The sequence below is a fragment of the Haliaeetus leucocephalus genome, unplaced genomic scaffold, assembly GCF_000737465.1.
Source record: "Haliaeetus leucocephalus isolate CR32 unplaced genomic scaffold, Haliaeetus_leucocephalus-4.0 Scaffold110, whole genome shotgun sequence".
NCBI classification, from domain to species: domain Eukaryota; kingdom Metazoa; phylum Chordata; class Aves; order Accipitriformes; family Accipitridae; genus Haliaeetus; species Haliaeetus leucocephalus.
Window position 1 is genome coordinate 1,603,411 of NW_010972546.1, and position 19,515 is coordinate 1,622,925.

The 19,515-nt window shown below is 54.8% G+C and overlaps 1 protein-coding gene across 1 annotated transcript in view; it reads right to left on the bottom strand.

Annotated features, from left to right (window-relative positions):
- Positions 1–1,124: 1,124 nt before the first annotated feature.
- PLXDC1 (plexin domain containing 1) overlaps positions 1,125–19,515 on the bottom strand; it is a 21,813-nt gene continuing 3,422 nt past the window's right edge. Inside the window, exons 2-14 of the mRNA XM_010585693.1 lie at positions 17,985–18,121; positions 14,720–14,863; positions 14,266–14,335; positions 13,762–13,884; positions 13,256–13,374; positions 12,950–13,049; positions 10,962–11,057; positions 8,859–8,940; positions 6,453–6,513; positions 5,398–5,533; positions 3,751–3,786; positions 2,436–2,596; positions 1,125–1,244 (exon numbers count right to left, since the gene is read on the bottom strand). Of these exons, the coding sequence (XP_010583995.1) occupies positions 1,125–1,244; positions 2,436–2,596; positions 3,751–3,786; positions 5,398–5,533; positions 6,453–6,513; positions 8,859–8,940; positions 10,962–11,057; positions 12,950–13,049; positions 13,256–13,374; positions 13,762–13,884; positions 14,266–14,335; positions 14,720–14,863; positions 17,985–18,121 (1,385 nt within the window). The remainder of the gene's footprint in view (positions 1,245–2,435; positions 2,597–3,750; positions 3,787–5,397; positions 5,534–6,452; positions 6,514–8,858; positions 8,941–10,961; positions 11,058–12,949; positions 13,050–13,255; positions 13,375–13,761; positions 13,885–14,265; positions 14,336–14,719; positions 14,864–17,984; positions 18,122–19,515) is intronic.

The window sequence follows — 19,515 nt, forward strand, 5'->3', positions numbered from 1 at the left end:
GCTTGGATTTACTTCAGGATTTAGCCTGTGGGAGGACACTGCTTTTGCTAGTGCTCTGTCCCCATCCTCTTCCATCGAAACCTACTCTGTTCCTGCTGCATTAGTGGCCACGCCACGAGGACGTATTTTGAAGGAATCTAAGAATTTTTCACACTCTGTCTCCTTTAGGGAAAGGGTCATAATTAGTAATTTAGCAAACGAATTAGATGCCAAAAAGTGCATCAGAGCCATTGGCTCACAAACATCCTGAAGGTGAATCCTCTGCAGGGTTTTGCCCTTAAAATAGATCAGGTTTCCCTTTCTCTGGAGCAGGGGGTGGAAGCTGTTGCTTTGAAAGGAGAAGAGGAAAGGGAGTTGAAGCCACGGTGGTGGAAGACCAACTGCAGGATGAAAAGACAGGGGCTCAAGGCTTCTCAGCCGTGAAGACAAAATTAAATGTCACCTGCCCCAAAAGAAGGTGAAGAGGAGAGCAGAGAAAGGGACAGAGCTGGGGGAGAGGGGATGGGAGAGGGGAGGCGAGCCCTGGGGAGCCAACCTTACCCCTCCTGGGCCACCAACAGCATCTACCCCCAAGTACCAGCCTCTCCATGGAGAGGGGCAGACGCAACCAGCCCGACTTTCCTGAGTGCAGGCAGAGCCAGAGTATGCAGCAAAAAGCATCTCTTTTGCTGTCCCCAAGAGCCTGCTGCTTGAGGCAACTGTGTATTTTGCCCGGACCGAGATTTGCCCCCCCTTTGCTGCCCCTGTTAAGACTCCTGGTAGAGGAGGGGAGAGGTCAGCCACACACAGTGGGGAGAAGCCCAACCACAGAACAAAAAAACCCATGCCAAGCTAAAAAATTGACTACGCTTTTTTCTACTACCACATCCAGGGCTTCGGTGCCAGGCTGCAGGCAGGGTCCAATGTCACAACTGACTGCTGCCGCTGAGAGCTCTGCTGTCTCATGAGGAATCCCGGCAAGTCCAGCCTCACATCGCCCTGACTCATTCTTTTCAAATGCTCCATTGGGTCTTTTTCCTCTACTTGCTGTTTCTTTTTCCAAGAGGGGAAAGACTTTGCAATAGAATAACAGAAGACTCCAACACTTGAGACATGGGAGGTTTGAGACGCAGGGGGAGAAGCGCTCAGCACTGCTCTGCTTCGACAAAGCCCTCCTTCTCCTGGCTGGCCGGCTCCACCTCTGAGTACGTTGCATGGTTGGTGTGATTTCGGAATTTCATGGCGGGCCAGTGATGTGGCCTTCGCTGTGGACAGAAACAAAGACTCATCAGAAGCTATGACAGAGCCTTTCACACCAAGCCTGCAGGGAAATTGGAAACTTGGTCCTGAAACAAAAACAATGCTGTCTTTGTGCAAGTTTGACTTCTTATTAATAAAAATAAATTTTTAAAAATTGCTTCGTGCTTAGAAGAGTTCATTACAATGCATCGATCTCACTGAGCTGACCCACTAATAAGGTTAAAATGGGGAGCGGGGAGGAAATGGAAACTTTACATGAAAGCTCACATCAGCCTCAGAACAAGGATGGCCTGTGCCTGGGGTAGCAGCCGAGGACAGCCACGGGCTTCCCGTGCGACCACATGCAAGTCAGCTCTGTGTCTCCTCTCGATCTGCAAAACGGGGTCAACTGCATTGCCCCTTCTCAGCTGGGTGTAGATAAATGCATCAAACGTTGCCAAGTGCTCAGGTACTAAACTGGTAGAGGCCACGTAGATCAATTCTCTGAAGCCTGTCTCTGCAAACAGGACAGATGGAGGAAAGACAAGTGCTCTAGGAAAAAGCCAGCGAGTGATAAGGAAAGGCTGAGGGCTAAGTGTTGCTCGCTCCCTCTGCAGCAGCTCCTGTGCCAGGATTCAGCCCACTTCTGACTGCCTCGGGATCCTACACCAAGCGGTCTCCTGGCTTTTAACAGCAGATGGAGATTGCTGGACCCCCTATCTTTCTGAGAATTAAAATCTTCCATTTAGAGCATTCACGCCACCACTTACACAGTAGCTGATGGCATGACATCTATCAGTAACGTCTGACAATTTTAGTCAACAAAATCCAGCTGGGCAATTCAAAAGGCAGCGATCTCAATTATGTCATAGCTCCAACTGAGCCCTCCAGCCAGGCTGTGTGTCGACTGCTCATGCAAGCAGGTGGAAGAGTCTAACGTTGCATGGGGGGAAAAAAAGGCAATGTGTGAAAGGGAGCGTGTGAAAGGGAGCAAAATAAAACAGTGTGGGAGAGAGAGAGCCTAAGTTTAAAACATCATCAACTGGAGGTTGGGAGATTAGCTGTGACTGTAGGACCATGAAAAGAAACTCGGATATGAACTCTACCAAAGTTCCTCTCTCCTCTTCTCTTGGCTCCCTGCTCTCCTCTGGAAGGTTAGGATTTGTGTTGATAGCAGAGTAAGAGTAAACCAGCCAGGGATAAGGTTCTCCACTCACCTCAATGAAGAACAGGGCAGCGTTGGAGGTGGGGTGGCTGTTGATGTAAATTCCAGCAAGGATAATAGTTGCAATGAGCAACACAGCCAGAACGATCCCCACGATAGTACCTGTGTGAATTGGGCCGCCTGCTTTCTTGGAAGGAAGGCTGTTTCCCATACCTATAAAAAAAGGATTCAGTTGAGTCTTGACCTGTGCTGAGACCTTGGTAAAAGAAAGGACGGAAAAGAAAAGCAAGGCAAGACCTTTCAGAGCTCTGCACGTACGACTGAGCAACTTAGCCTGCTACTGTCAGGTTCAACAAGAGGGGAAGATGCACCAGACAGTTGTGGTCTGAGCTCCAGCATCCTTTTTGGATGATAGCAGTAACTGGTTTGAAAGATTAAACCACCACCGTGCAGTAACCCCCCCTTCCAATCCATATTCTTTATATATTGGCTGCTCACTCTGATAGAAAGCCATTAGCCATATGCTGAGCAGGGTCCTCGGTGTGTCTTACCCACAGCCCTCCAGCTTGCCCTCGGTCCTCGGCTATGAATATGCAATTGCACAGAGCTACAGAGGGTCTATGTGGCATACATTAACGGTGACATTACCAGCCATTTGGGGAGCAATTTGGCTGAAACTGGAAAGATCATGCATTTCTTCCATGCCTACAAAGGGTGATCCTGCACCCAGTTTCGCCAGTTTAACTTCCATGAACTGCTTTCAAGTAAGACGGGTGGGCTTGTGGTTTGCATACAACTGCAGTTCTTACAAACCTGATATCAGGTGAAGAGCACCCAGATCCTTCCCAAACTCTGGAATTAGTAAGAGCATTACAGCAACAGTTCGGTTCGCTGCCCTTGGGGCTGACAAACACACTCAGACTGAGAGGGGATTCACAGGAACAGAGATGAAAAAGGCAGAGCTGGGCTAAGGGCACTTATATTTGGATTTTACTGTGCTTTTGGCACAGCTTGGGCAATTCAAAAGAATAAAGGACTTCTTTGTGCCTATGCAAAAACTGCAAAGAAAGGGAATGACATGCAAAGAGAAAACTCATCACCTTAGTTTGTACGACAGGACTAAGTGGGAAAAGTAGGCAAACAGCATCAGGGTAAAAGAGATTGGTCCCGACTCACTTTTCACTACCTGAAATGGTATTAATCAGGGTAAGGACAATAGGAGTCTTATCTTGATTACATCCCTGCAATCTCAGTTTCACCTGTCCAACCCGCTGACTAATCGCAGCTCCCCGGTGCATTTGATTTCAGTGTAACATGTTTTCACTTGGAACGAATGTGAGCAGGCAGAGAGAAGATTAAGGGCTTACCTTCACTTCCTGCATACTGATTGAGCTTCGTATCATCTAAAAGAAGAAAACAAAGGCAAAAAAAATAAAGTTAGGAGCCTTCTATGATATTCTGCATGCTTCCCACCCGCTTTCATCCCTCTGTAACGGGGCCACTGACAGAACACACCTTTTGCACAGCATTTACGTGCCCAGTGACAGTTTTAAACCCCTGAGTTTGGTGGAAGCATGTGCCTTATGGTTTATTGTCTTCCTTCACAAAGGTGGCACCTGGAGCACAAACGTCTGAGGAAACCAGTCTTTAAATATGCTCAATGTGCAAAGCAGAACAATAAATGAATGCTGGATAGGGCCCCAGCCCTTGTGGGTGTCTGTGTTCAGACTACGGCATTTGCAGCAATATGCTGCCAATACATCCCGAATAAATCAATGGGATGTTACGCTGTAGATGTCTTCCACGGGGCCCCAAAATCCAATTCCATTCTTCATCTCATTCTGGAAGAACCGGGATATATTGTACAAGGCTTTATGTCCTGATGCTCTCCATCACCACCCTCGTGAGTCCAGCTGAAATCCTGATCCAGAATTCTTACTGCTTGGCGTACACATTGGCTGGCTGCAGCGCTGACACACGACCAGCGAGTCAGACACGTTCACCACCATCTCCGTGAGCAGAGCCAGTGAGCTGGGCTGGCTGGGGAGGATGCAGAGGGGTGGGTCCGCTCCTTTGCTTCGCTTGTTCCTTCGCTGTGCTTCTCCAGATAAAGTTTGCTGCCTGATGCAGCTGGCTGTTTGTTTCCTTCCAAGATTACAAATTAACTTCATGCTTGACTATGTCACAGAAAGCCTCTTGTTCTTTTTCCAAGAATTGGTGATGAGTTGGAAAATAATCTCAGTGGTGGTGTTACACTCCCCCTTCCTTTAATTGCTCCTTTCAAAGTCAACTCTGTCAGCCAGGCGCTCTGTTCCTCCCCCCCAACTCCTTCCCATTGCTGAAGGACAATTACTAATGTTCCTTTCTATTTATTCTAATTAGCAGTTTGCGTTAGGGACTATTAAGCAGCAAAATTGAAGTGATACCTGCCGCTAGGATCGGAGGAGCCAGCCCTGTCTTAATAGGATTATCAAGCTTTAGAACATGGGTGTCTCGGGGGAAACTCAGGTCCTTATGTGGAGCTTTCCGATGCTGGAATGAACACCATTCCCAAGCAGAGGGCAATTACAAGCCTATGCTGTATTATTGCCAGTCTGAGAGCACTGACAACCCTGAGTCACCAGCTAGGACCAAGCACATTAAAGCACGAGCCCCTATATAAGGTATTAACCTCTGTTACGACGCTGGGGTATCGATCCACCAGGGACTAGTTGCTTGTTGACCTTCACAAATGCGTAAAAAGGCTGCGATGCAACCGTAAAACTCATCCCACCGGAGGGTTTCAGCTCACCCCTTGCCATACCACTCCGAGTCTCACCTCTTAGGCTGCTCCTCCTCCTCCTTTCCTCTGCCTTCTCTTCCCACCCCGGCCCTATGCTTCAAAGACGGGTTTGTCATTGTGTTTATCTGGATACGAATTGGCTTTACAAGGCATCGGAGTGAAAGAGCTCTGCAGGGATAAGCGTCGAGGATGGGGTGTCCCCGCCACGGCTGCTCACCCCACCTGCCCCTACCTTCTGTAGTGAGGCTGTCAACGAAGAGCGAGGACGTGGAGGTGGTGACATCCTCATCCAGCGGTGAGAAAGAGCTGTCAGGAGGTGCTGAATAGCGGTCACCTTCTGCTAAATCCTCGCAGGTCTTCTCATCTGACTGGAAAGAAAATGGAGAACAGCTACTTTTCCTAACTCCTCTCCAGCAAGAGTGCCAGGGAGCCAGTGGTGAGGACTGCGCTTCCTGGGCTTAGGGCTACCGAGCCCTTGGGGTTCAAACACTGGAGTGGAAGCAGGGGACATGGTCCAGAAGTGCCAGAAGTATGTGGTGGTGGGGTGATCTGGAGGTTGGAGAAGAGGAGGAAAAGTTTGGGAACCACTTAAGACGGACAAATGACAACGATCTGGCAAAGTCCTACAGTCTGACCTTCTTGCATCACTGGATGACCTCACACAGGTCCTGTGACCTTCTTTTCCCTCACTCAACCCTCTTGGTTAACAGGGAACAAAGCTGAGTTTTCAGTGGGGGGGAAAAAAACAACAAAAAAAACCCCAAAGCAGAAACAGATGTTTTGTTAGAGCTGATCTTTCTGAGACAAAGAAACTAGTTCATCCAATGTGGAGATAATTGTGCTAACAAGGACAAAAAAAAATCACAAGGGCTAATTTCTTCATGCTTGAGAGTGAGTAAGAGTCATGCTTCAGAAGGTGAAGAAAAAAATATCCCAGTGTACTCAAGTTGCACCATTTGGTAACTTATGGAGGTCTCTGCACCTTTACCGAGTATCCAGCACCAACCAACACAGAAACAAGACACCAGCAAGGCAAATGCTGGATTAGATGGACCATCTTTTAACTATTCCCATACAGACATCCTCTGTTAAGTGGATTAGTGGTCCTGCTGTAATGGGAAAGGGATATCTGAAGGGATACTCAGTCTGTTCCAGAACAGCATGGGTCAAGTAGAGCTGAGGGTGAATTTTTTGAGCTGGGACATGGCTACTGTTGTTTTTTTTTTTGCAGATCAGCATCATTCCTAGCAGAGGACCTAAGAGAAGTGATTCTGCTCTCAGCCTCACCTTCTGGCCACAGCCATAGGACAGCCACTCCTCCCGGTATCGGTCGAAGCCACTGGAACATCTGCGGAGAAAAGCAGTATTAACCTGCGGCGGATGCATTCTCGAGAGACACAGCAATAATAATGCTCATTTGCCCACTCTATGTGGGTGGCACTGCTAGTGATTTCTAAACTGCCCAAGAGTCCCAAATGCTGCCCCGATGGGCGCTGTGTACAGATACTTGGACAAACAAGTATCTGAGGACTGGAAAGATTATATACAAATTAGTCTCCAAAGACATGGGGTTTCCAGTACAGCTGTGCTGGAAGGACCCAAATGTTCCTCTTCACAGAGGAGGAAAAGGGTCAACACTGCTTCTCCAAGGGAAACGGAGAAGCAGAGAAATAGGAAAAATATATAGACTGAGTTTGAATTTCCATTCCCTGGACTCTGTGCCAGGGCAAGGCCATGATCTCCACAAAGTTTGTTTTTTTTTTTCCAGCAACATCTGCACAGGAAAAACACATTAAAGAAATTATAAACGGCATCAGGAAAACACCAGCTAGAGAAATCTCTACAGAAACAGAGGGAATGAAATAGCACTCTGACCTTTGGAAAAGTCTCTGGGGATACCAAAATATGAATCAGGGGTTCAGCTCATACAAGCACTAATTTACCCAACTACCAACCAGCAAAAGAGGAGAAGCCACAAAGAACTTTGGGTCCTGCTGAGTCACTGAGATCTTTGCTTAAAGTGCAGTTCCTGTAACAATTACAGGCTCAGCAAAAGCAAAAATACAAACTCCACTGTCCAGAAGAGAGCTAAGAGGACTCGGGTTAAATCACTGAGCTGGACTCAGGATATAAGCTCAAACCCTGGAAGCCACCCTACCAACTTCCTCGGGAAAGATCACCTTGGCTTTGCAAAACCAACCTGTTTGAAAGCCAACAAGATAGTGGTAGGCTTGCTCTAGCCTGCAGCTTCCACCACGCTTGCCATTTGTACTTTCCATTTGTAACCTAAGCTCTTCAGGACCGAGCTGCCGATACGCAGTTACAGCTGCAGGAAGCATGGCTTTTAGCCAACACATCAAGAAGTCACCGTACTATAAGTGATAAGAGCAAACATCAGCAACAGCGACTTGGATTTTGGAAGATGGAGTTTGCAAACACCATGAATTTGGAATAAGCAGAATGACGAAGTCCTTGAACCCAGGGGTTTCAGCCCAAACAAGATCCAGACTAAGCCACTGTATCCCAAGCTTGGTTTTGCTACCAAAGCCACATCTGGTTTCACGCATCTCTCTCAGCTGCGAGAAGATAATATTCTCTGATCTGAAGCCACCACTGAGCAACTGTCATTGAAAAATGATGTTCCCCTGGCTCGGGCTGTATTCCAGCCCACTGAAAGGCAGTGAATCAACGCTGATTTATAGGGTCGCTTTGCTGATGTCTCAGGATCTTTCCCTGTCCCAGCTGCCCTCCTCGTACCTTGCTGAAATTGCTGCCTGTAAGGAAAGGGTGCAAGTCTCGAGCGTATCGAAGGAAGGGCTGCAGAAAGGAGGAATGAAGGTGCCCTGCGAGCGATGCTGGGGCGAGCTCTTGCAGGAGACGGCTGGGGAAGGGAGCAAGCCAGCACACCTTCCTGGGAGAGCCGGGCACTTCCCAAGCACGGCTGTCCCCGTGCCACATGTGAGGATCTGTGTTATTGGGTCCTCTCCCCTGCCACTAGTTCTAAATAAATATTTCAGCAAAATCTCATTAAACTCTCTCATGCTCTGTATCGCACTGCTTGAGCTGAAGGAGAGCACAGAGCAGGACTGCTGCATGGCTGGGACTGCAGTGAGGCCAGCCCCGTCCCCCCAGATCCTCCATTTACCCCCCAAAAAGCAGCAAGTGCCCCCCACCCTTGCTGTGTCTTGTCCGTGACAAGGAGGGCATGTCCCCCGCAGCTGGGGAGCTGATGAGCATCCCGGGCTCTGTGACCTACCTGCCGTCCTTCAGGCTTGAGCCTGTCCCAGCCTCCCTGCCCTGCACTTCTCTTCTGTCTGAAATCACAGCCTAAGTCAGGATAAGTTTCCCCCTCATTTAATCTCACTAACAAAAATGTGAGTCTTGCTTCTGGTCTCAACTTGTTCCAGCTGCTGCATCGAAACATCAGCCCCAAAGCCCCCAGCCTCAGGAAATGTCTCCTTTCAATGGCTTGTAACTGGAGATCAGACCACCACTTAACCCTGGCTCTGAGACTACGAGAGCAGCAGCCTAACTAAACCAAAAAGCAACAAAAAAAACCCCAGCAAAAAAATGAAAATAGAAATAAAAAAACAGCAACACTGATACAGGCATCAGACCTGGAGTTGCACTTGCTCTCCCAGCTATAGAAACATTAGCAAGAGAAGAGGTGGGAAGGAAACTCATCCCAGCTACCTCTGCAGGACATGACACCAGCTGCAGTTGAAGGTCAGCTCCGAGGTCACACACATTTCACAGCTCTGATGCTGGAGACAAGCTGTAAAAGAGAGAGGAGAGACGTACCAGCGATGCGCCAGCATCTGCACGGGCACAAGGGAGCATCTGCTGAAAGCTGGTGGCATGGGTAGAACCGGAGCATCAACAGATGAGTCTCTAACCCAACCTCTCTCTGCAATGGACCTGCAGGACAAGGCAGCACCTTTCTGGCAGGAGTGGACTCACAGTCCATCTGTAAACGTCCTCCCATTCTGTTTAGCTGGGAATTAAACCACATCCGAGACTTATGCCATTTCTTAGTGTACAGAGGGTGTTTCTCAAATGGAAGGAAGCAACACAGGTTAACCCTCCATTGCTATGTCCACACTAAGTAATTCTGCAAGAATATCTCCACACTGGAGAGGAGTAGCTGCTCGTAGACTACCATCATTTGCTTGTCACCCTGTCTAGAAAAGACGACTGAGAGGTCTCGTCTGCAAAAAAAGTCAAGGAAACCAGCAGTTTTAACAAGCCCCTCGGGAGACCCTGACAGCCCGCGATGACAGAGCCGAGAGCTGATCTGGTGCTGCAAAATACCGAGTGATGAAGGCAGAACACCAGAGGTTCACAGGATCCCGAAAGGCAGCAGCATCCCCATCGCACCGGGGACGCCTGGCACCCCTCCATCCTGACCCAGACGCTCTGGCACTTCTCCATCCAGGGGGTCCCCGTTCTGCCCCTCGCACTTGAGTAAACTCACCGCTGCTGCTACCCCAGACCTGGGCTGCCCACACTTCTCTGGTGTCCTCCAGTCCTGACCTCCTCCGCTTTCCCGTCCTGAGCTTTTCCCGAGCAGACTGCCACGTGGAGGCAGCAAGCGAGCAAGGACCTCTGGAGAAGAGGCAGAGGCTAACCCAGTTCATCCACTTCTGACCTGAATAAGGCTGAAAATTGAACCCCCAGAAGAAAAAGGGGAGCCTAGTTCTCTCTAGCTCTGTGGCTCCTCTGAAGATATTGCTCTCAGCTACCCTAGCTGCTGGGGAAAAACAAAATAACAAGTCTTAAGGAGAAAAAATAGAATTATTGCAGAATGCTTATTTATGATCTGCTTTGCAGTAACCCTGCCCGCTGTTAAAATTGTCATAAAATACCCTGGAGAGACCGTTTAAATGCATAACCTTGGTATCTTCATGACAGATTTACTCTCTGCTCTGTATTTACGGACCGCATGATGACTTTCCCTCGTGCGCATGTGTCCTTGGATCTGAACACTAAAAATGTATCTATTTAACAGGATCCTTAAGAAATTTCATCTGAGCGTGGAGGCGTAGAAAATGTCTCATAGACAGACCTGAAGTGAACCAGTGTCCAGCAAAATTAGCTGCAGCTTATGGAGCAAAGAGAAGGAGTTTCAGTGGCTGGAGAGGTGGGAAGAGCTGTCAGTGCAAGAAATAAGGAATTAAAGTACCAGGGCGAGAGGGGTTCTACTGGGGAGCAACAAGAGCCATCGGCTCAGCTGCACACAAGGAAGGGTGCTGGCAGAGCGGCACGGAGCGCAGCTTGGGACCATAGCACATCGCTCCCAGACACATCGTGGCTGGCACCACTGCTCTCGTCACTTAGTTGGGGAGTGCTGAGCAAATCGGGTAAGGTGTAATTGCCTGCAGATCCCTCCTTTATCAGCTTCTCCCATGCCAGCCGAGCTTTGCTGCATCCTGTCTCAGCTCCGGCACAGCCAGGCTGGCACGCACGTGGGATGTGCCGTTGGCTGAGGTTAACTCTGAGCTGGTAAATCCAGACAGGGCTGTACGTACGAGACGTTCAGTGACAGCCACGTACAGACCTTCTCGCAAAGGCAGAGTGACTGGGGGACCCCAGAGCAGGGGCGAGCTGTACCCTGGCCGATAGCACAGCAGGGTCTCAACCGTCGGGTGATGGACAGCAGCCACACACCCTTCCAGTACCCACTGAACCTGCCTCGGCTTCCCCCTTTGGCTGTAAATCGGAGGCTGTCGTAGTTGCTGGGTGAAACCACGGGAGGGAAACACGCTCCGAGGCACCGCGCCACCCTGTCCGACTTACTGGGCAGTGGGGTGAACTCCACGGCTGACATGTTGGTGATCTTGCTGGTGTCCAGCTCCACGCGATGATATTCGTAGATGGTCCGACGGCGGGACTCTGAAACATGGAGCCTTGGCTTTAGACCGGCCACAAGCCCACCTTGCGTGCCCTTCCCCATCCTGCAAAGGGGTCTGCCCTACACGTGAATCCCGGTGCGTGTGGGAAAGCTTCTGGGGCTGCTGCTGACTCCCAGCTGAAAGGCAAAGGTGGCCCCAGGCCTTGGGGTCATTCCCGTGGGAGAGGACAGTGTAGGGAGGCTGTCAGGCTGCAGGAGAAGCAATGCGGGAGGTGCCGGTGGGAAAGAAGGGTGTCAGGGCACAGATCTCCTCTTCCCTGTTTTTCTAGGAGGAGCTTGGAGCTCTCTGTCCCCCTCTCCCCGACCAGAGACTCCCGAGATGGATGTGGTCCAGTCCTACATCGCTCTAAACAAACATGAAGCTGCACAACACATTGCTCGTCAGTGACTCACGGGGCTGCGAGCCTCCCCCGAGTGCAGCACTCGCCCGGAGCTCCACACCGCTCCCGGGGCTCCTGCTCTGCAGCTGCCTTCCCCCCCAAAGCCTCCTCCTTCCCCCCATCTCCCTCACGCCTTGCCCCCTTCCTTCTCTCTCCCCTTCATCCTGGGGGCCAGAGGGGTCTATCTTGGATTCAAGCTTCTCCCAAATTTTCTCCCAATGTCTGCCACTAATTCACGTGGTGATGCCAGCCAAGATGCTTCTCTGGCATCACGCTTATCTGCGAGGATAATCAAACCTGTCCTTCCAGCACGGCCACGGCTCCTCACACCTCTGCTCCGCACTTGGGAGACCAGTGGATGAGCAGGATGGAACGCTCTTCCCTCCTACCCCCTCTCCTCTCCTTCCCTTCAAGCCTTGTTTCTTCACCTCATTAGCTTTTTTTTGTGCCCACTTCTTGCATTTCTTCTCTCTCCAGGCTTTCCCCTCACACCCCCGGGGCAGGCAGGAGGTACAGGCAGGGGCCAGCAAGCCCATGGGGATGGATGGAGGGCACCAGTCCGGCGAGAGGCAGGCTGGTGGGGCGGGGAGAGGAGGCTCCCTCCAGCCTGGCCGAGGTTTTTACGCAAACTGTTGTAAACGGGTAATAAATGAGGGCCAGATGGCAGGCTCCATAAATAACAAGGAAAAGCAACCGCACCGGGTGCAGCGCGGGGAGGCAGGAGCGAGGTTGGGCTCCTCATGACAAGAGGGGACGGGAGAGGCTGGAAAAGCCTTTTCAGCAAGATCAGCCCACGCCTGCAGCCCACGGCACGTGTGGAATAAGCACGCAGACACGTATGTAGCTGTCCCCGTGTCCTGCTGACACAGGTGCAGATCCTGGCCCTGCCCGCAGCAGCCATGCAGCACCCATGCCACGATACACATTCAAGGACAGTCCAGAGCAGCAGCGGTGCAGCTTCTAGGCTCGCCTAAACCCCCATGCCTATAGGAACGGGGCAGCACCCCCCAAGCCTCTCGTCCATCTGCGGTCTCATTTGCAATTGTTCTTCCCCTCCTCATCATCAGCTGGAATCAGGGAAGCGATAGCTTGGCTGCTCACAGCGATTTGGAACACGCTGGGCGAGAAGCATGAAGCTCTTTTGCCTGCATCGCCTCGCCAAAGCACACAGCGTCCGCGGGCTGGGGCCACCCAGAGCACAAGGCTGCGCGATGGTCTTGGCCACGGAGAGAGATGCACCCGGGGATGTGAGACACGAGGGGCATCCCTGCAGCCGAGCCCCACGTGCCTCCTCACGCTCCCTCGCCGCCCACCGTGAATCCAAGCAGTGCCTCCTTGTATCCTGAAGCGCCCAAAGACGGGGACGTCTCACCTCTCCTTCCCCATATGCCCCCTCTCCCAGCCGCCTTGGGGAGCCTTGGCATCCCTGCGGGATCCGCCGCTTCCCTGCCTCAGCAGCTGCCTCCCCCAATTCCTCAAGCGCAGCCACTCACCAGGCACATCGGGAGATGGGTTGAGGATCATGAAGGCATCGGAGAGGCCAGCTTTCACGGGGTGCTGGGTGGCACTGATCTGTAGGACCGGCACGGGGATCTGCAGCCGGGGAGAGAGGACGTGACGGACTCCAGCCCTGCCCTGGGCTACTGGTGCTGCTGCAGAAGTCTCCAGCGCTTTGGTGGCACTGGGAATGCCCAGGCTCAGCGTGTGAACACTTGTAACATCAGATCTCCTCCCAGGCCCACGGGGATCCCCTGCTGGGACCCTTCTGCCGTGCCTACCCCAGCAGAAACACCTCTCACCTCCTTGTACCCAAAGACAATTCTCCCAGTGCTGTGCAGGGCTGCCTGGAAGGTGAAGCTGCCCATGTCCTCCTTCCCTTGAAGATAGACCTTGTCCCACTGCACCACAAAAACTGTCCCTGGGGGAGAGACCAGAGTGGATCAGTCCTCTCATCTCTCCTTGCTCCGCATCTCAACAGCCTGACCGGTTCTCTTCCGTCAGCAAAGCTCCAAGGCACCTGATCCCCCAAACACCCAGCACTTTGCTCTAAGCAGACCCATGAACAAGCCCTTGCCAAACATCCCTGCCACCCCCCACCCAAAGCCCCCCCCAGGCACTGAACAGCCCCTGCTGCCCTGGGCTCCCCTTCCCCACACCCCCACCTGGCTCCGGCCCCTCTATTTGCTCCAGAGCGCTGAGTTTTGCCCAATTTTACGAGGAAGGAGCAGGCAGGCAGGCCGCCTGCTGCTCTGCACGTACGGCAGCTACCACGGCTTGCACGAGGGTCGGCCGGAGCAGGGCTCACCGTTGTCCAGGTACTGGACGGTGGAATTGCGGGAGTAGCTGGGGTTGAAGTTGGCCATGAGGGGTGCGACGTACTGCGTGGCCGTGAGCATCCGGTGGATGACATCCCCCATGAAGATAAAACCTGAGCGAGCAGAGGAGGGTGAAGCACTGCACGCTCCTCTCCACCGCCCTGGGATGCTCCCTCCCTCTTTCTGACCTCCCACCACCCTGTCCTAGCTCACCCATCCTTTTTTTTTTTTTTTTTTTTACCCCCAGCATCCCCTCAACTGGTGCAGAAACTGAGGCACCAGCAGCACCCGATGCCCTGAGCACCAGCAGCAGGGCAGGAGTTAGATTTGGGGTACGGGGAGAAAGCTAGAAGGGCTGCAGCCCCTTCTCTGTCTGAGCTCCCTGGGGCTCAGGGACGTGGGGTGAGGTTAGAGCCAGCACCAGAGCCGTGCCCAGCCCTCCCACCGCGGGGAATGCCAACCGAGCGCGGGCATCCCATCCCATCCCGACTCACCACCCGTCGCTATCGTGACCTGCCGCAGGAGGTGGCCGTAGAAGGGGAAGTCAAAGGAGAGGACGATTCTCTGTGGGAGGGAGACGGGGTGAGAACCATGTTCAACCCTTGGAAAAATGCCTGCTGGGGATGCAGGGGGACTGGTCTGTGCCCACCGGCACCGGCTCTGCCTTGGCTTGGAGCAAGGTCCCGGTGCCGGTGCCTGGAGAAGTGGGAGAGGGATGGGAGCGGGGGTCCTGCGGGTGCCCAGTCCCCACAGATCATCCGCTTCAGCCCCAGACTGGGGCTGGGGGAGGCTAAACGCTTCCCAAACCTTGGTCTCCACCAGGCTGTCACAGGGACATGGAGGGGATGATGCTGCTGTCCCAGGGCGAGGTGCCACCCTTGGGAAATCCCCGGCTGGGAGAGGAGACGGGGGGACACCCCAGGCAGTGGAACTGCCCCGCGGGCTCACCGAGGCTTGCCGGTGCGTGTTGGAGAGGATCCCGTGGATCTTCACTTGGCTCCTGTTGGCCGCTGCCATGTCGACCCACAGCCCTCTCAGACGGGCGTCCCCCGGCCCGTAGATCCGCGACACGTAGTAGCTGTGGTTGTCCTCCTGCAGCCGGGGAGGGATGGGGTGACAGGGGACGGTGTTACCCAGCTTGCTCCGTGGAGTAGCAAACCCCCAGGCATGGCTCAGAGCAGCCGGGACCTGATCTCAGCAATAAAACCAGCACAGCAGAACCCCATGCGAAGCCAGCAAAGGATGCTGAGCAGTTGGAGAAGGTGCAGAGAAGACCCACGAGACCGACTGAGTGCAGAGAGGACGGGCTGGCTGGCGAGAGAGAGACATGACTCACGAGAGACTTCAGCAAAGCAGATGCAACCTTCCTGGGAGGAAAATATCCTGTTCCGGAGCCAGGGGCTGGAAGTTACAGCTAAAGTGACCACTAGAAGCGAAGCAAACAACTGAAGACATGGAAGCCCGGAGGAAATGATTAACCTTGGAACAGGCAGCTCGGGGAAAGCAGCCGAGCCATCGCCGCCAGCCGAGCAGGAGCGAGGGGCTGAGGACGGGGGACACGGCGAGGGGAGCGGGGCTCGGGCTCTGCTCTCCTGGGTGACATCCCCGGAGCGTGGGATGGGGCATGGCTCTGCGTGAGTGATCAGATCCCCCCTTACTATTCTCACCCAGAGACAGGAGAGGGACCCCGGGCACCCCCCTCCCAGCCTGCCCATGCCACCAGCAGCACCCCCAGGCTCCCCAAGCCCCCTCTCCCCAGCAGACCAAAGCATGGACCACGCAGCAGCTCTGCCAAGAGCCATCTCCAACTGGTCAGGGACCTGTCGAAGGACGCGCATCCTTGGCAGGAACCTGCACATGAGGCTCTGCGGCGGCTTCTCGGGGGACACGGGAGAGCAGGCGATTTCCCGGGGCACAGCCAGCCCTGCACAGCCCGTGCCCTGGCCACGCCGGCCCCATCGAGCCTCTCCGACCCGCTTCGGCGTGCGGCCAGCCAGGGACACAGCTGGGAGCCATCGCCTGTCAAGGGAGGCCGGTTCACGCCGGGCAGGGGACGCGAAGCATCTTAATTTTTTCTTGGGAAAGCGCTGCTCCGCTGCTCCGCGCCAGCGCCTGGCGTGCCGCCACGCTCGCCACTCGTCCCAGTCTGCTGAGCTTCTGCTGCTCAGCCCTCTCTGAGCCCCCCTCGCCCCCAGCATCTTCCCCCCAGACCCCCTGCCTGCGGCTCCCCCCACCCCGGCTGACCCCGGGACCCGCTCCCAGACCTGCTCCCTGCGCACAAACTTGGGTGCCGGAGGCAGGGAAGGAACCGTCAGCCCAGCATTTAATGGGTCAGCGGGGGTAAAAAAGAGAAAGCAAAGCCCCCCCGCTTTGAACAGCCCTGTGTTATTCCCCAGAGAGCTGTTGCAGGTCAGTGGGAGTCATAAGGAATAAAATGCTATTAGAAAAATCCTGCAACATGTAATTTTTTCTGCTTCAGCGAAGTTCAGGGAGAGCCGTTGCGCTCCTCTGCCTCCTCTGTAAGCCCTGACTCCAGGGAAAACTTTCTTACCTCTTCTCTACGGCAATTATAGCCCCTTCTTGCTGGTAATCGTCCCTTCCCTGTGGATGGGGAAACTGAGGCACGGGGAAAGCTGTGCCAGTACCTGTGGCATCCCAGCACATACCTCCCCATGCAAAGGTTTTGGAAACCCCCTGGGATGCAGGGACAGGTCACCGCTGGGTGACAAACGACAAAACCTCCTGTGCCCTCGTCCCCCTCCATGCCTTCCCAATGAGTTCCAAATAAACCAGAGGGGGGGAAATAAGCAGGGCCGGGAGCACGGAGGAGCTGGCTGCCGAGATCCTGACCTCATCGCTGACTCATTAGGATGTCCTAATCTGTCACCTTGCTTTGGTTACAGCAGGAATTAAGAGGGGAGGTTTCAGACACACGAATAAGTGGGGAGGGCAGCTGCCGTGGGGCAGAGCTCGGGGACGGACGGCGGCATTGCCCCACATCACACCCCTCTTCATCCTTTGGGTCCAGAGCTGCCCCTCTGCACCCCATACCTGGAACATTTTTGGGGGGGAGAGAGAGGAAACCCCTCCAGACCCCGAGCTGGCACCTCCCAAGGTAGGATCACACCTTCTGCGGGTCAGACACGGCGAGATACAGCGACGTGCAGAGGAGCAGCATCCCTGACCTCGAACGTGGCCCCACTCTTGGGGCAGACACCCCTTGTCCCCCGACAGCGCCGAGCCCCAGGAAATTGCTGCTTTTTCCTCCTGGGAACCACAAGCACCATCACACCCTCCCTGTGGCTTCCCAGCATCTCTAAATGCTGTGGTGGCCAGTGGTGGTTTTGGGCTGGTTTGGGGTTTTTTTTTAAATGCTTCCACATCAGGGACTTTTCTGGCTTCTGGCCCCTCTCCATCCCCAAAGATCAACAAGCGAGGCCATGCTGGAGCTCGAGCAGAGTGGAAAGAGCCACAGCTGTTTCTCCCCTGCCCGCTGTGCCACGGGGGCACTAATTCCACCAAATCCACAACCAGCTGCCGACAAAAAACACCAGGACAAGTCACCACAGCCAGTGCATCCTCCACCAGAAACCACCCTCAGCGACAGCCACACATCCCCCCCACCCTGGAGACCTCAGAGCCAAGGGACACACACAGCCCCACCACAAATAACCTGGAGCTAATTGAGGGCGGGTAATTAGGCACAGCCGGGATGTGAGAACCAAGTGAGATGTCCCAGGAGGCGACACTGCTGCTACATGAGTTTGTTAGCAGCGCTGCAGGCTGCTGCCATCCCTAGCCAGAGACCCCCCCCTTGCTTCCCACACAGCCACCTCGCCTCGGCACGGCCTCAAGCCCGCTCGGCTCCGATAACCTCGGCAGCATCATCCTCGCCGCACACGTGGCATCGTGGCAAGCAAAGCATCCCTGGCTCTTCAGACCAGGGATGGCCCCAGGACGTGCCAGGGCTCGCAGACAGGGATGGCTGGAGGGCTCGGAGCGATCCCCAGGGCACGGCCGCCTCTGCACTGGCCTGTAATTACCCTCCGGGCTGCCAGGATCTGGCCCCGCGCATTAAATCAGAGCGTCTCCACCACCGTCTCCACCAGCTCCCTGCCCAGCCTGGAAATAGCTCTCGGTGGTCAGGCACTGGCCAGATCCTGCCTCGGGGCAGACGGCGGCAGCAGCAGCAGCGGCGGGGGCCCCGACTCACCACGATCCGTGTCTCGTTGGCCGGCAGCGTGTCGATGGCCAGGGTGCCCCCCACCAGGTCCTGGCTGATGTGGGTCCCCTCGGTTCCCGGTGAGGTCTCCCGGGTTCTCCGTCGCCCTTCGCTCCCGGGGGGATGTCCTGGCGGGGGGGGCACAGGGATGGGTCAGTGGGGTCCCATGCTGGGAGGGCACCCACCTACGGGCTGGAATCAGCCCTCTCCCCCAGCAAGGCAGCTTCTGCTTAGGTGATATGAGTTTAGGGAGGGTCTCAGCCCTGATAAGCAACATCACTGCAATGATGGAGATGCCGGCGGGGGCCTCTCGGGTCAGGGATGGCTACAGGGTGCAGGGATGGGTGATAGACACCCACGGCCAGGGGAGGAGAGCTGCGATGGAGGGGGGAAAGGAGGCAAAACACCTACAACCCCCCCCTGCCCAGCTCCGGGGTGGGGAGGAGCGCAAAGCCCCGGGGATGGGGAAGATGCAGCTTCAGCAATGGGGCACCAGTGTGGCCGTGTACTCGATGTCCCCAGCTATCGGTCCTCTCCTCTGGGCTGGTATGAGGTCCAGGTGCTGGGGCAGACTTCAAGCATTCGTCTCCAAAAGAAACGTGTCCCTTGTCCCCTCCTGCCGCGTGTCTCCCTGCCCAGCTCCAGCCCCAGGGAGCGAGCAGAGTCCGGAAACACAGCGCAGAACTGGGAAGGGGGGGGGATGAAAAAGCCATTTGGGACCAAATCTGCAGAGATTCATGAGATTTCCTGGCAGCTTGGCACGGGTGGAGGCGGTGCGGACGGCACACGCTCGCCCACGGGCAGGGACAGAGCCAGGATGTCTGTCCCCAGTGAGCGGGACAGCAAAAACACCTGGCGGGGCCGTGGGCTGCTCCTCTTGCCCTTAAGAGAGGACTCCTGCCTTCACCCCTGGGGAGAGGGAGCTAATTGCTGCCTAACGAGCTCCTGGTCCCCTCCTGAGCTGTCCCATGGGGCTGGTTTCTGTTCCCAGTGCCTCCAGGAGGGGAAACTGAGGCGGGGGGGAGCAGGGCTGAGCTGGCAGGAGCAGGCAGCCGGCGGGATGTACCCCACTGCTGACGGATGGGGAAAGGGGGTCTGTGCTTGGGGGTCACACTCACCTTCCCTGGGGGCACTGGGGGGGCCCGAGCCCCTTGCTGCTGCTGGGAGGTCTGAGGTGCCCTGGGGAGCCGAGCCTGTTCCGCTGTCAGGGCTCTAATGAGACCCCCACGGAAGCTCCTGTGTCCTCCCCAAAATCTCACCGGACGGCTGCACCCACAGCCAGGCCAGCACCAGCTGTGCCACGGGTGGGGGAATCCTGGGTGGGGGCACCCTGGCAGCTCCCCTCCACCCCAGGGCTGCCCCGCACAGCTGGGGGGTCCGGGCACCCCACGGTGCCAGCACCTTTGCCGTGGAGATGCTGGGGCAGGGGGGGGTATGTGGGGCAGAGAGGGGGACCCCCACGGCAGGTCCCACGCCACGGGTAGCTGCTGTGGGTGCACGACACGCACCTGTGTGCCCGGGG